The sequence below is a fragment of the Thamnophis sirtalis genome, unplaced genomic scaffold (genome assembly GCF_051295495.1).
Source record: "Thamnophis sirtalis isolate CommonGarterSnake01/CBP01778 unplaced genomic scaffold, rThaSir2_p1.2 scaffold_3, whole genome shotgun sequence".
NCBI classification, from domain to species: domain Eukaryota; kingdom Metazoa; phylum Chordata; class Lepidosauria; order Squamata; family Natricidae; genus Thamnophis; species Thamnophis sirtalis.
This window is the reverse complement of record NW_028261383.1, coordinates 7325325-7340874: the sequence shown is the minus strand read 5'-3', so window position 1 is coordinate 7340874 and position 15550 is coordinate 7325325. Positions and strand designations below refer to the sequence as shown.

General features: G+C 39.4%; 2 protein-coding genes across 2 annotated transcripts in view; both read right to left on the bottom strand.

Annotated features, from left to right (window-relative positions):
- The window catches only part of LOC148047087 (vomeronasal type-2 receptor 26-like), a 32472-nt gene extending 21693 nt beyond the window's left edge, over window positions 1–10779 (bottom strand). Inside the window, exons 1-2 of the mRNA XM_087707738.1 lie at window positions 10678–10779; window positions 7992–8111 (exon numbers count right to left, since the gene is read on the bottom strand). Of these exons, the coding sequence (XP_087563864.1) occupies window positions 7992–8111; window positions 10678–10779 (222 nt within the window). The remainder of the gene's footprint in view (window positions 1–7991; window positions 8112–10677) is intronic.
- Window positions 10780–10902: 123 nt separating this feature from the next.
- Window positions 10903–14846, bottom strand: LOC148047086 (vomeronasal type-2 receptor 26-like). The gene is made up of 2 exons (XM_087707761.1): window positions 14765–14846; window positions 10903–11914 (listed from the first exon to the last, which is right to left on the bottom strand). Exons 1-2 carry the CDS (start codon window positions 14844–14846, stop codon window positions 11019–11021), a joined length of 978 nt encoding a protein of 325 aa, XP_087563887.1. The 3' UTR covers window positions 10903–11018.
- Between the last annotated feature and the right edge of the window lie 704 nt (window positions 14847–15550).

Genomic DNA, 15550 nt, shown 5'->3' with positions numbered 1-15550 from the left:
TTTTTTGTTAATTTTTACTTTTGTGGCAAGCCTTTCTTCATTATGAGACTTAGCTTTCCTCACTTCATCTTTACAGGCTCGGCCAATTTGCTGATATTCTGCCTTAGTTATGTCCCTCTCTTTCCACTTTTTATACTTATCTTTTTTGTCTTTCAATTTGTCAGAGAGTTCTTTATGCAGCCATGCTGGTTTCTTTTGGGAGCTATTATTTTTCTTCTTCATTGGTATTGTGCTAGACTGGGCTTTTGTAATCTCATTTTTCAAAATTTCCCAAGCTTCTTGAGTTGTTTTCCCCTTGAGGATTCTCATCCATTGAATTTTTCCCAAGCTGCCTCTAAGTTTATTGAAATTAGCTTTCTTAAAGTCCAAGACTCTAGTTTGACTTTATTCTACTACTTGTGTTTTCATAAAGTTGAATTCCAACATTGGAATCATTAGCATCCTGTCTTCTTCATCAGAGTAGACTGCTTTGGAGTTTATTTTTTTCCTTTATATAGGTTGCTATCCCTCTTTTTTTTTTATCTGCCAGTGCTGTATATAATTTCCCTATTTTTTATTTTTTTTGTTTTCCAGTAAATTCCTATGTTCCCTTTCAATGTGCACTTCCTGTATACAGGTTATATCCACCTTCAGTTTCCTAAGTTTATTAAACATCTGCACTCTTTTTTTGTGTTTTCAGTCCATTTAAGTTTATTGAAATAATTGTTATTTCCTGGTCCATCTTTAGATGGGGTGTTTTTTATTGCTTCTGGTTTGTATCTGACTTTTCCCTCTCACGCCTTCCCTTTCTGCTCTCTCTCTTTCTTGCCTCTGTTATTCTTTCCTGTTTCTTTCCTTGTCTTCTGATGTTTCTTCTTGACTTCTACTTTCTAGGTCCTCTTTACTACCTTGTTCTTCTTCACATGTGCAGTATTTTTCATAGAATTCCTTCTTCTTTTTTTCTATTTTATATCTTTTTCCTTGCCAAGATACCAGTACCCCTTCTGGTACCAAGCATCTGTACATTATTCTGTTTTTATTTAAGTGATTTGTTAAAAATTGGTATTGTCTACCTTGTTCACGAATTCTCCGTGGAATCTGTTTAAGTGTGATCAACTCTTTTCCCTGGAATGTAATCGTCCCTTCTCTGGGTTTTTTGTACACTTTGTCTCTAGTTGTTTTTGTTTTTTTTGGTTTTTTTTTGGCAAATCTTACATGCACTTCTCTTGGCAGCCTATGTCTTCTGACATAATTAGTGTGCACACAGTAAGCCTCATCGATGTCTCCTCTCAACTCTTGTTCCTTTCTCTGTAAACTTTCAGCAAAGATTTCGATCATTTTTCCTTTCAGGTCTTCCTCTTTTTCTTCTGGTATGTTTTGGAATCTTAGATAAAATAAAGCTCTTTTGTTTTCAAGTCGGATTATTGATAACTCTAATTCTTTATTGACTTGTATATACCATATTTCAGCTCCATTTTTTCCATCTTCTGATCTGTTTGTTCTATTTTTGTTTCAATGTTCTGGATTTTCTGTTCATTGATTGCTAAGGCATTCTGTATCCTTTCAAATTTGTCATCCAAGTTTTTGATATTTCCTTTCAATTTTCCCATTTCATTTTTCATTTCTTCATGATTCCTCCTTGTCTCTTCATGATTTGTAGCCATTGTTTCTTGGTTTTTCATCAATGTCTCTTGTATTATCTGGAGCATTAATTGTATACTCTGCATTGTTGGTACTGGTCCCATTGTACCAATTAAAAGATGATGAGGGAAGAATTCAATACAAAGCGGAAAAAAAGAAGTATATTATTCATAAATACTTCACAAAACTATACATGTAAAATAGTGTGGAGGAAATCAAGATAAAACAATATTTAAACACAGAAAAGATAACACCAATCTCAAAAACACAAAGGGAGGCAATAAATAGGCCAATAACGTTAGCCAAAGTGGAATTAGTGCTGAAAAAAACAGAAAAATAATAAAACCCCAGGACCAGACAGAATACCGCTGGAGCTATACAAATATAATAAAATAATATTGGAAGAATTAGGAGTGGAAATGTTTAACAAAGTTTTAGGAAAAGCCAAGGTGCCTGAATCATGGACGGAAGCAATAATATCAGTAATCCCGAAAGAAGAAACCAACCTACAAGAAATCCAAAAATGCAGACCAATTTAATTACTAAATTCCAATTATAAAATATTTGTAGCAATTATGAGAGGAAGAATTAAACAGGTTTTAAATGAACGAATACACCTGGACCAAAACGGATTTTTACCTCACAGAAATATTTAAAATAACACAAGAGTCATCCTAGACATAATAGTATATTACGAGGCACATCCAAAAGCTTAAGCTCTGTTCCAGAGTGTGGGACGTCACAAGATAAACTCAGTTAGGAGACTGTAGCTGAATAAGAGGAAAAACAACCCAAAAAAGAACCAGTTTCAGAGATGAGTCAATGAACCAGGGACTCTAAGTTTCCCCTTCATTGATTGCCTTTAGAATTAGAATAACAGAGTTGGAAAGGACCTTGGAGGTCATCTAGTCCAACCTTCTGTTTAGGCAGGAAACCCTACACCATTTCAGATAGATGGTTGTCCAAGTTCTTCTTAAAAACTTCCAGGGTTGAAACATGCAAAATCTTAATGCAAAGGCTGAGCATCCATCAGTCAGAGAAGTTTTAACTGGGGTTCCTGCAGAGAGGAGGGATCAGGCTATGTAGTCTAAGGTGCTTTCTCAAATTTATGAAGGTATAATTCTACAATCCTAATTATAAAACCACACATACAAGATTTTATTTAAAAATGCACAATTTTTTTTAAAATTTACCCTTGTTTCATATTAAACTATATATGTCATAGTGTCAGGTCCCATAGATCAGTGATGGGATTTAAAAAAAGTTTTTACTACGGCTTCTGTGGACATGGCTTAGTGGGTGTGATGTGGATTGCTGGATGTGACTTTGTAGGTGTGGCAGGGGAAGGTTACTACAAAATCCCCATTCCCTCCCCACCCTACTAACCTGCTTTCCAGGTCTGTTCTCCTGTTCAGGGCAACAAAAGAAGATCAGTTGGGAGGCTGGGAGGCAGTGGGAGTGGGGCCAGCCTATTTTCTGCTACCAGTTCTCCGAAACCTGCTAGAACTGGCAGAATACCACCTCTGCCATATATCCCTATTGAGATACTGCCATTCCAGTGGAGAAGGAACCCTGGATATTCTTTTACAACCCCTTTCCTGTTTCTGGCTTTTCTGTCACTTTGATATACCTGCTTGGGAAAGGGAGAGGGAGGGAATTGCCTGGAGCCATATGTTTTGTCTCAGTTCCAAAGAACTTGAGTTCTCAAAACAACTTTGCACCTGTGGATTGCCTTGGCTCAGACTGGACCAGTGGTGGGATTCAGCCAGTTTGCACCTATTTGGGAGAACCGGTTCTTAACTTTCTAAGAGGTTCAGAGAACTGGTTGTTGGAAAAAATCTTCTTTTGGTTTTTTTCTGCTTTACAAGGCTAATCCTGTAAGGAAGGCAGGAAGGAAACATTCTGATGTTATTTCTAGCTTAATCTTTATTGCACTGCTTACAGAAACTGCCTCTCTGGTTAACCCTTATTACATTGTAACAGCTAAGGCAAAGTGCCCATCGACCTGAGTAATGTTGAGTTGGCCACGCCCACAAAGTCACATGACCACTAAGCCCCACCTACCCACCTGGTCATTAGGACAGAGAACCAGTTGTTAAATTATTTGAATCCCACCACTGGACTGGACAAAGGGGAGGGGGTTTTCTGAAATGTTGAATCTAATGGGTTTTGAGTGGGAACTTCAGATCCTGCCTTTCTTTCCTTGCTATAACTTTTCCTCAATAAAAGTTTCCTTTTGAAATAATGCCTGTTTCAAGAGTTCTGCTTTCTTGAAGGGAGAGGAGAGGCAAGCCCTTACACATAGTTCCTGCTCTTTGGAATATTATCACCTGATTGGCCAAACCTGTTGGCCTCTTGTAGCATAAGAACCTCCCTTCTCCATTGAATTTCTTCCCAAGAGGAACTAAGTTGGGTGGATCCTTGTTGAAACCACATACCTGCCATGGCTGCAGCTTTGAAGCCTCCGAACTCTTGTCACCCTTTTTGCTTCTCCTTCTGGATCTGGAGGAATATGCAGCCCTCAAAGCATAAGCCAGAGTCTTAACGACACTATAATAGTGGTAGAAATTCCTGGCCCCACGCAAATTTCTTTTATTTTGGGTCTCCAGTGGTGCCTTCTGAGTGCATCTTCTCCGGCCTTTGACAGAAAATATGTGCTTTGAAAAGGAACAATGAAACATTTGCTCTCCAAGTGTAGGTTCCACAAAGATAACTAATGAAATGGCATCTGTCCTTGGCTTTTTTTTCATCACCAAACCAAGGGTCCATATAGTATTCACATATTTGAGAACACTCATGTTCAATGGAAATAGTCCAATGACTGTTGTGATCCAGACTTTCCTTTCAATGGGTCCTGACAAACTATCAAATATTAATTGGAAAGTAAGAAGTCTGTCCCAAATAGCTTGATATTCTATGTAGTGAAAATAGACATTGACTTGTCTCCACTTAGAGAGGGCTTCCCTGAGGGGAGCTGTAGATTTAGTTGTTGAGATTTGTTGTGATATAACAACACAAATGCCACTCTTGGCAAGCAAAGGAGTCAAAGTCCTAATGAAATCCTCTCCATTTTCTGTGTCTGGTGCAAAGAGACCAATTAAGGTCCATCCAAAGTGCAGAAGTATTTGGACAATTTCGCGGTAGAAGTAGCCTTTTTTAGGAAACAGGGAGTGGTAAAATGGCAAATGATTTTTATCATGTAGTGAGAATAGTTGAAAATTCATCTGAAAAAGCAAGAAAGAATACTTTATTATATTCAGAGTCAGATCAATTCCAAACTATTAGCTTTGAATTAGAAGTTTGGTTCTCATAAGCATATCCTAATCGTTAATTGTTGATTAGTCATTAAGCCATGTGAAGATACAACAATTTTTTCCACTCCATTTTCTCCATAATATTTCCCACTTTCCTCTCCACATGCAGCACTGAGATTTACAAAGTCAGAGAACTGTTATGTCCAATGACTGACATACTTTGTAAATAGATGGTTGAAGACAAAGTTATTGCCCATAGAAGATCCACTCTGCCTAAAGCTTGCTTATTCTCAAGGATACTAACCCAAGAAGAACACTGCATATATTTTAGCTATAATATATAGAAGGTAAATAGGCCTGTAATTGCGAGGCTCCTTTTTATTGCTATTTTAATATATAGAAACTACTATTACTATCTTCAGCCTAACTTGATATGGTAGGAATTATTTATGTGTATAGTGAACCTGCCAATAGAAGGCTCCATCAACGGGAATATTTTCTAAATATTTCAGCAGGTAAAATGTCCTCTCCAGCAGATCTATTGCTCTTCAATCATTTTACAATGATTTTCATCATGAACATTTTTGAGGTAAAAACTAAGATACAGCAATAGCAATAGCAGTTAGACTTATATACTGCTTTACAGTGCTTTACAGCCCTCTCTAAGCAGTTTACAGAGTCAACCTATTGCCCCCAACAATCTAGCCTTTTAACCACCTCGGAAGGATGGAAGGCTGAGTCAACCTTGAGCCTGGTGAGATTCAATCTGCCAAACTACTGGCAGCTAGCAGTCAGCAGAAGTAACTTGCAGTACTGCACTCTAATCGCTGCACCATCGCAGCTCTTATTGTTGTTTGTATGCTTATAATTTTTTTAAAAAGATAAAGCAGTTAATTAATGTTGTAGTCCCTACGAATTCATAAGGCATGAATGTTTTATCAGCTTTAGGTAATGCAATATATTTGGATTCTTTTCATGAAGCTGGGATTTGTTTACCATCAAAATATCATTAAGCCTAAGCCTAACCCTGGTACCAACAACGTTGGCTAAAATCTCAACAAATACCTCCCCAAAATGTTGGAAATGAGAATCAATACATGGAACATATTACCATTTATGGTGGACCTGTGAGGAGGCTAATTTTTTTTTGGAAAAGGATCAAAAATTGGCTGGAGGCAATAATAGGGGTTAAAATAGCATGGGAAGTTTTTTTATTAGGAATAATGTCTACGAAATACAAAAAGAAATCCAGTATTTAATACTACATATAATTACGGCGGCAACGATTGCCTTTACCCAGAAATGGAAAAACAAATTAATTCCAAGCGAAGATGAAATAATAAGTAAGGTTATGGATTGTGCTGAAATGGACAAACTAACTAAAGAAATCCAGGGAAAAGAAGAATCAGAATTCTACCAGATATGGGATAAATGGTATAGGTGGATGGAGGAAAGAACCAAGACTTAACGAAGGAATATAACAAAACTCAAAAAATAATAGTTATGAGTAACTATTAAGAATGGTGAAATCCAAATGAAACACAATAGAAGGGGAAATAATATAAGGTGAGCAGTATCGATTGATAATCACTATTAGAAAGAACAGGAAGCTCCTGTTCGTATTGTATTGTGTAAATGTGGTGTATGTCTAAGTTTTGTGTCTGTGTATTTTACATGTTTGTTAATAAAAAAAAATCATTATTTTTGTTAAGATTATGTACAAAACATGAGCTTATCAGTTGCACATTCGGCTTATACAAAGAACCCTTTGATTGGACCCAGAGCCTCTCCTAACCTTCCCAAACATGAAAGCAATAGAAATGATGTCATGAGAGGATATCACTGCTTTGATCCTTGCCTCCTAAATACTGTGGATCCCAAACTCTAACCATGACACATAAAATGGCTATGGTGAAAAGCACTTCTTAATTTTCAAAGAGAAGGTATATTGGATCTATCACTTATATACACAGAATCCCACTCAATTTGCCTATGGAAAAAACACACATACAAACCTGAGGGATTTTGTAGGTGTCTCCTAATATTGACATCTGGATGGAGATATCATCAGCAGTTGCATCAGTGAGAGCCAAAAGGTTGTCCTTTCTTCCACAACTGTAGTTGGGAACATTGGCTTCTCCAGTAGAGAGTATGTCCAGCAAGGCTTCTGAAGTGCCAAGCACGTTCAAACAGTTGTCATGAATGTTAAAGCCAAGTGTGAGATTTCCCAGAAGCTGAGGCCTCTTGTTGGCCACTTGAATATTAAACATGTACCGTAGAAATGTTTCTCTATCAGTAGTCTTACTAGTGTAAAAAAGTTTCCATGTTACCATCATTAACAGTAATAATACTTTTTTCAATTTAATCCCCTTTGTTTCCATAAGCCTTCTGAGTCTTAAGCCAATACTGATCCAAAATCAAATGCATATGACAGTCACCCATTACTATTTCATTTTAATCAATGTTGGGAAGATTAACCTTAACAATGACAAATACACCAATATTTGGAGCAGTACTACCGTAATTTTCATGCCCAGTAACTAGGATTCAATGTTATTCAATCATTAAAGAACTACCGTGATAGCAAGAGTTTATTTCATAAGTGACCCAGAAAAGGTGTGTGTGTGTGTGTGTGTGTGTGTGTGTGTGTGTGTGAATAAGTCATCACAAAAATATGGAAATATGCTGGGAGAAGCAACTACACCCCATTACTTTACCCTAAAGTCAATATTCAAGTGATAACTCAGGATTGAACTGGAAATGTTATGTAATCTGGATTTATTTCAGAGTTACTCCCTCCGTCATCTTTAGATTTGAGTCTCTTCCACAAAATATGACAAAAAGAGAAAAGCCAGAAATCAAAAAATGATTCAGGAAATTAGACAAGGTCTGCAACATAGGAATATGAAATAAGAAGAAAAGAAGGAGAATGTTAGAAGTGCAAAAGGGGGGAATGCAACTCCATCACACTGAATGACTTACGAGCTTGACTGAATAGAAGGAGCCCTGTTGAAAGGCAATGTTGCAGTGTGCACTATGCTTGTTGAAGTGGTGATTATGCTAATGAGATGCTCTCCTGGTCTGTAAAAGCTCTGTGGTCTTTTTTCATCTTCGTACTCCAAACTCAGGGGGCACTTCCTTCCAAGCTTCCCAGAGTTTAGCTGGGGCATCAGCAGCAACAGAATCAGGAACAGGAGGTCCATAATTCATGGGGCTGGATAAGTATCCTTCCAGTTTCTGAAAAAGAAAAAGAAGCATTAGAATTCAAAGTGTTCTCATGAGATGGAAATGCCAGTGGCTTTTCTGATTCAGACAGAGACAAAATGAGCTTCACCTAGAAAAGAGAGAAAGAGATGTTGAAAAGCACAGCCGTGCCTGTCCCTTAATTTATGCCACACAGAATATGACCTTTTCTGATGCAAGATCTCTTTCATGTTTCTTCAATCTGATGTTTGCATCAAAGGCAAGAAGTAGCAGAACAGGTCTCAAAGGCCAGAATTGTGAAAATTACAGTGAGAATAAATTTCTCCTCTTGGGATCCTGAACTTGGGCTCCCTTCGCTGTAAAGGATAAAGGATCTTAGCATCTTAGTGAAAAGTCACAAATTCTGTAGTGGTTGTGGTTGTTCCTGTCAGGACACATCCAGAAAGTGATGCTGGGGGAAGATAGTTCAACATCCAGATAATGTCTTCTGTTGTCCATCAATGTGGGATGTTGTCTCTAGAGAGCACTGGAGACAATATCAGCCAGAGTTATAGAGTTTGGTGACATTCTAGGTTGGTGGAATTGTAGGAAGTTAAAACCCACCCCTCCTAGAAAAATGAAATATCCTGGGAAATATAGAAAAGACAGAATATTATATTTCCCTGGATAAGAACTGGAGAAACATGTTTTTAGGCAGGAAACACTCTTAATAGCCCCCACTTTTGTCAATGGGCCATTAAAATGCCTGACCCAGTCTATTCTACATAACAAAGATCTCTCCCATTCAGCTCCAGGTTGATGGGATTAAGACATGATAGTATTAGCCTTTTACCCATCTCACCACAGGACATCTTGGAAAAAGCAATGCTCAACCAAACTTGGATTCAAAACACAGCCTACAGAATTGCCCCTGAATGGCCCCATGGGAGTCTGACAACCAATCAGAATATAAGATCAAAGGCCAGAGCAGGCATAAAACCAGGGACTTTCAGAATCTTTGCCTCTTTTTTCTTCTTCACCCAACGTCTGGAAGCATGAGATCTCCCTTTTCTGTTCAGGAGCTCAAGCCATGTGATCCTATCCAGCATTAAACCATCTTTCAGAGCAGCCTCCATGTTTCCAGTGTCTTTTTCCCCACTTGGAACTGAACACAGGAGGACATTTCTTCCAACAGACCTTAAATCTAGTGCTGCCTGTCTTCTAATGCAAATTAAGAAATCAGTACCCTTGAAATCTGTTAAGTCTGTTTATGGTTTTGTTTTTTGTTAGATTTCCATATATGAATTGCAAATTTGATCTGATTTTAAAATTGATCATATCTGAAGTGAAATTTTATTTCATATTTTCTAGAAATATCTGTCAGGAATATAATCTAACGGTTGGGTTGGCAATATATAAATCATGTAACAATGTTGTACCTGTTTCTTTAAAGCATACTGTAAAATGTGATTGGTTGCTGTTTTCCTCAATCAGCCATAAGAGGGAGCCAGAATGACTGTTAGCTCTCTCTCTCTATTTCGTTAGATGCTGGGCTGATCTGATCTAAGTGCCGTGAGCTATTGTAAGTTTTGCAATTGCTAGCAAACTTTGAATACTGAACTGATTATATGATACTGGATTATGTTATTTGGATTATCCCTTAATTGAAAGACATTGATGACTGATTGTCTTATTCGTGTATGACTTGGACTGTTTGATGGACTCTGATACCTCTATTTCCACGAAAGTAAAAGCCTATTTAAACTGCAGTGTTTCTGTATGCTGGTTTGTGTGTTCTCCAACGCTCTCACAAAGCTTCGCTGAACGTCCTCGCTCTCCCAACAGGGAGCTTACTTAACAATATCAATTTTTGGATGAGAGTTGACTAAGAGCAGGAAAATAACAGATGCAGCTTCTCCATCTTGACTGGATGTCACAGTGGCTTATGGTTTCTTTCACAGAATCTTCCCAGTTCTTGCATGGTGGACAGTTAGGTGTCTATCCAAACTTCAGTACACAAAAGCAAGTGATCAGGTATTAAGTAACCATCCATTCTGATAATATGTCCCCTCTCCCCTCCCCCATTTCATTTGGGCTCCGATAATCTAATAATGAGCCGATTAGAACTTGATCCCTGAAGAAATACTTTTACCCTTGCTATGTGGCTTCTTTCCCCACCACAAAATTCAAATCATCATAACTCAGGCAAAACAAAACAAAAGCATTTAGTAAGGGGTGTGTGGGGTGCGTCAAGTTTATTTATAGGGTATAGAAACAAATGTGACCTAAATTTGTAATTTGTGGTACATCAGAAAGCAAACGATCAAACAATAGAAGGCATTGTTTACATGTGAGACTTCAACAATGGAAAACATGGATTCTAGGTAACATTCAACAAGTGACAAATTGATGGCAGCTGGGGATCAGCAGAAGCAGCCTGCAGTAGTACAGTCTAACCTCTGAGCCACATCCCCATAGTAACCCCAGATTCTGAAGATGCAAATATTTTTTATACCTAAGAAACATACCTAAGATGTTATGATGAAGCTTACCACAAGTAACTAGGAACTGCAATGTCTCCAATTGCCTACCAAAAACTCCCTTTCGTCTGGAAACTGACTTTATCCACATGGTTGTGACTAAAATGTATTATTATTGGTTTCTTTAGGACTATAGAGGAACAGGAATAGGAATAGGAGGAATATATCCTCTCCATGTGCATCTTGCTCCATGCCTTCCCTTACTTATCAATTTTAAACCAATGTTAGTGGTACTATTTATTGTTTTAAGCTTTCTTCTTTTTTCTTGATTCTTGATTCTAGAGTCATCTCAAGCCAAGATGGGAAGAATTTAGGTTTAATAAATGAATAAACAAACATTAAATGATTAAAACCTGTTAATCAAGCCTACTAAATGACATTTTTGGGGGGAAAAAGATTTGTAAAAGTCATTTTTTAAATTTTATTTTGACATCAAATGTTCTTTGGTATTCAGATCTGGCCTAAAAATGATAATGTAGCATTTCGGGCTGAAGATGCAGACCAGCAAGCCAGCACTGGAGGCCAAGATGGAGAAGACCTGAACAGCCACCATGTACTTCCCCTTAGTGCTTAGATAGGCTGGCACAAAGGACACCCAGACACTGCAGAAGACCAGCATGCTGAAAGAGATCAACTTGGCTTCATTGAAGGCCCCAGGGAGATTCCTGGCCAGGAAAGCCACTGTGAAGCAAATAGCAGACAAGAAGCCCATGTACCCGAGGGCCACATAAAACATGGTGACAGAGCCTTGATTGCATTGTAGGATGATCTCTCTAGGTTGAGAGTACATGTCTGAATCAGGAAATGGAGGGAAGGTTCCCAACCAGATGCTGCAGATGATAACTTGGAGGCCAGAACAAGAAAGGACAATGGAATTGGCCAAGCTCTTCCCCAACCATCTCTGCACCTTATTCCCTGGTTTTGTGGCCAAGAAGGCTAACACCACTGTGATTGTTTTGGTCAAGATTGAAGAAATGGCAAGTGAGAATATAATGCTGAAGACTGTTTGTTGGAGGAGGCAGGTTGCCTTCCTTGGCTGGCCAATGAATAGGAAGCAAGTCAAGATGGAAAGCAGGAGGGAGATCAGGAGAATGTAGGAGAGGTCACGGTTGTTGGCTTTGACAATTGGTGTTTCTCTGAATTTAATGAAGATCCCCAAACCAAGGCCTGTAATTAAAGAGAGGAACAAGGCAATGGCAATCAGGATAATCCCCAGATTTTCCTTATAAGAAAGATAGCTTTTAATCTTGGGAATGCAGTGAATTCGATGGGTATTTGGATGTTGATCTTCTGGACATTTGATACATTTGTCGGCATCTGAAAAAGAGCAAGAATAGGATCTCCCTTTAACATGTCCTTTAATAAAATGCATTGTTTGGATAAAATTGTCATTAGTGTGAATAGAAATACAATAACAGAGTTGGAAGGGACCTTGGAGGTCTTCTAGTCCAACCCCTTGCTTAAGCAGGAAACGTTAAACCACATCTTATCCAACATCTTCTTTAAAACTTCCAGTGTTGGAGCATTCACAACTTCTGGAGGCAAGTTGTTCCACTGATTAATTGTTCTAACTGTCAGGAAATTTTTCCTTAGTTCTGTTGGAAGAAATGTCCTTCTGGGTTCAGCTCCAAGTGGGGGAAAAGACATTGGAAACATGGAGGCTGCTTGGAAAGATGGTTTCCCATCCCAGAGCTTCCCATTCCTGTGTAAGAAATGCATTCTGATTGGTGGTAAGACTCCCAGGGGGCAGTGCAGGGGCAACTCTGTAGGCTATGCTGAGACCCAAGGCTATTTGTTCTGCTGGCTGATGCAATCCTCCCAGGTGCCATGTGGTTAAATGAGTAGAAGGCTAATCCTTCCTTTGTTGTATAGGATACGCTCGCCCAGGCCTCAATGGCCTATTGAAAAGGGGGATAGGGAGCTGCAGCTTTGTCTTTAAAAACATGTTTTTTCCCCTTTTCTCATCCAGGGAAATATAATATTCTGCCTTTTTAATATTTCCTAGGATATTTCATTCTTCTAGGAGAGGGGTGAGCACTGTTCCCTCTAAGGTGCAAGAAAACACCGCGCAGGACTTTTCAACTCCCGCGCAGTGATTTCCACAGGCTCCAGAAGCTGGGGAGGAGGTCCTTTGCAGTCCAGACTAACTGCTGCTGCCTCCTTCTCCTCTAACAGCACCGCCGGATTTGCTGCCCGGCGCTGCGGCTTTGAGGAGCCTTTGAGGCTACGGGAGCCAGTAGGAAGGCGGCGGAGGGGCGGGAGCAGGAAAAAAAGCCCCGATAGCCTGTGGGAGATAGGGAAGTAGGCATTAACAGTAAGTTTCTAAAGGATAACTCAGCACGAAGGAAGCCGAGGGAAGGAAGCCGTTTTCTAGCTGATTGACAGGGAGGCTGTTCCCTCCTGGATCAAAGTTACTGAGGAGAGAAGCGGCGGCAGCAGCAATGGCAGCAGCAACTGCAGCAACCAACTCTCAAACAAGTGGAAACCCACGCTGCATATGCACATGTTGTCTGAATCCAGCCTCTGTGCTCGAGGTTTTTTTTCGCAGGAAGGGGGAGTCGAGCTGGTGCTCTGCAGATTTTATTTGATTTTAGAAAAAGAAAATAAAGGCTTCTTGGTCCACCTGGACCGGAAAGTCAAAATCCAGAAAATTAACCTTGTTTAGGAAAGTTTTGCACTGATGGAAAAATAGTGTTTTCCAGTGAAAGTTTTTCCCCTACTTTTCCTTGTTTGTTTTTTTGGCCTCTATTCCTTCTCTTCTCTCCTCTTTTCTTTCTTCTTTTTTTCTTCCTTTTTTCTTTCCTTCCTTCCCTCTTTCTCTTTCTTTTTTCTGCCTCTTTTTCTTATCCTCCCACCCTCCTCTCCCCTTTCTTTTTCTCTTTCTCCTCTTTCCTTTTTTGTCTCTCCCTCTGTCTCTCTCTCCCTCTCCCTTCTTTCCTTCCTCCCTCCCTTCCTCTCCCCTCTTTGTTTGCTTCTTTAAGTGCTCCAATTGCTAATCTACATCAGTTGGTAATTTATTCATAACTTGCTAATATCACTGCAGACTATTGGATAGTAAGGGGGAAAGTATAGTCCTCAACTTAAAACAGTTCACTTAATGACTAAAGCTACATCAGCACTGAAAAAAGTGAATTACAGCTGTTCTTCACACATGATCATTGCAGCATCCCCATGGTCATATGATCAAAATTTGGATCTTTGGCAACTGCCTCATATTTATGATGGTTGCAGTGTCCTGGGGTCACCTTTTGCAACCATCTGCCAAGGAAAGTCAGTAGGAAAGTCAGACTGACTTAACAACCAGGTTACTGATTTAACCGCAGTGATTCACTTAACTGTAGCAAGAAAGGTTGTAAAATGGGGCAAAACTCACTTAACAAATGTCTCACTTAGCAATAGAAACTTTGGGCTCAATTATGGTCGTAGATTGAGGACTACCTGTATAGGGAGATTTCTTTACTTAATGGTAGAATTGAGTTTCAAATAACACTAATTTCGTTGTCTTGGGTGACATCTATGAAGAAAATCCAGGTGCTCAGGTATGAAAACGTGCTGCTCAAACACTATACTTTTCCGCTCACACTGAAAAAAAATTAGAGGGAACATTGGGGATGAGTGCTAACTTTCTACAGTTCTAAGTTGCTTCTCTCCATTGCTTCTTTTCCTACCCTCAAGTGCTTTGGAGAATAGCTTGACTGCCTCTTCTTTGTGACAGCTTCTGAGATATAGGAACATTATCCTGTACCTTTATCCATAATTTGTAACCCAGTTTACTTGATCAGTGTACCAGATTAATTTTTTTATAGTTCAGTAGTGAAATAAATGCATATTCTATGCATTTATTAAGTCGTATGTTCAAAGGGATGGGGCCCACTGGCCGAGTTTTCAAAAACACATGCTCGTGGAAAATGCCAAGGTGGCGCAGTGGTTAAATGCAGCACTGCAGGCTACTGCTAGATCAGCAGGTCAGCGGTTCAAATCTCACCGGCTCAGGGTTGACTCAGCCTTCCATCCTTCCGAGGTGGGTAAAATGAGGACCCAGATTGTTGGGGGCAATATGCTGACTCTCTGTAAACCGCTTAGAGAGGCCTGAAAGGCCTATGAAGCGGTATATAAGTCTACTGCTATATTCTCCTTCCAAAAAGACTTTCTCCTGCCGTCACCTACCTTCCAGGGTGGAGATGCTTCCTTCTGCACATGGATGACAATTGTAACAGCAGATGGGCTTCCCTTCCTGAGCCAACTTCATGAATCCAGGAGAACAACTTTCCACACACCTGGAAGTGGGCAGGGGCTGGTTAGAGAGAGAAAGAAATAACATCCACAACATGATTTATTGTATTTCCTAAACAGGTAAAAAGAAAAAGTTGGGGATCTCCAATTCAAGGCTTAGCTTTGCTAAATTTGAAGGCTCCAAAAAAAAAAAAAAAAAAAAAAACCCAGCCACCTTGGAGCTCATCAAACTGATTTGGCTGTTTGTTGCCTATTAATTCTGTCTTTTAAAGTTTCTCACCTATAATTTTAATACAGAATAACAGAGTTGGAAGGGACTTTAGAGGTCTTCTAGTCCAGCCCCTTGCTCAAGCAGGAGATCTTATACCATTGTGGACAAATGGATGTCCAATTTCTTCTTTAAAATCTCCTGTTGTAGAGTAGCCACAACTTCTGGAGACAAGTTGTTCTTACTGATAGGAGATTTCTTCTGAATTCTAGCTGGGATCTCTCTTTGATAAGTTTCCATCTGTCACTTCTTGTCTTGTCTGCTGATGTTTAGGAGAATAGGTTGACACCTTCTCATAACAGCCCCTCAAATATTGGGAGACTGCTGTAATGTCGCCCCTAGTCAGAGGTGGGTTTCTCCTGGTACGGTATGGCAGAAGAGATAGTGATAATCTGGCGAACTGGACCGGTAATGGCCACACACCTGGACCTTAGTCAGAAGCTTTTTTAAAG

Bases quoted from the DNA above. Each gene is read 5' to 3' on its own strand.
- LOC148047086 (XM_087707761.1), bottom strand. From the start codon at position 14,846: ATGAAGTTGGCTCAGGAAGGGAAGCCCATCTGCTGTTACAATTGTCAT. The intron at 11,915-14,764 runs GTAGGTGACGGC...GCTCTTTTTCAG, and splicing joins AAGCATCTCCACCCTGGAAG to ATGCCGACAAATGTATCAAA.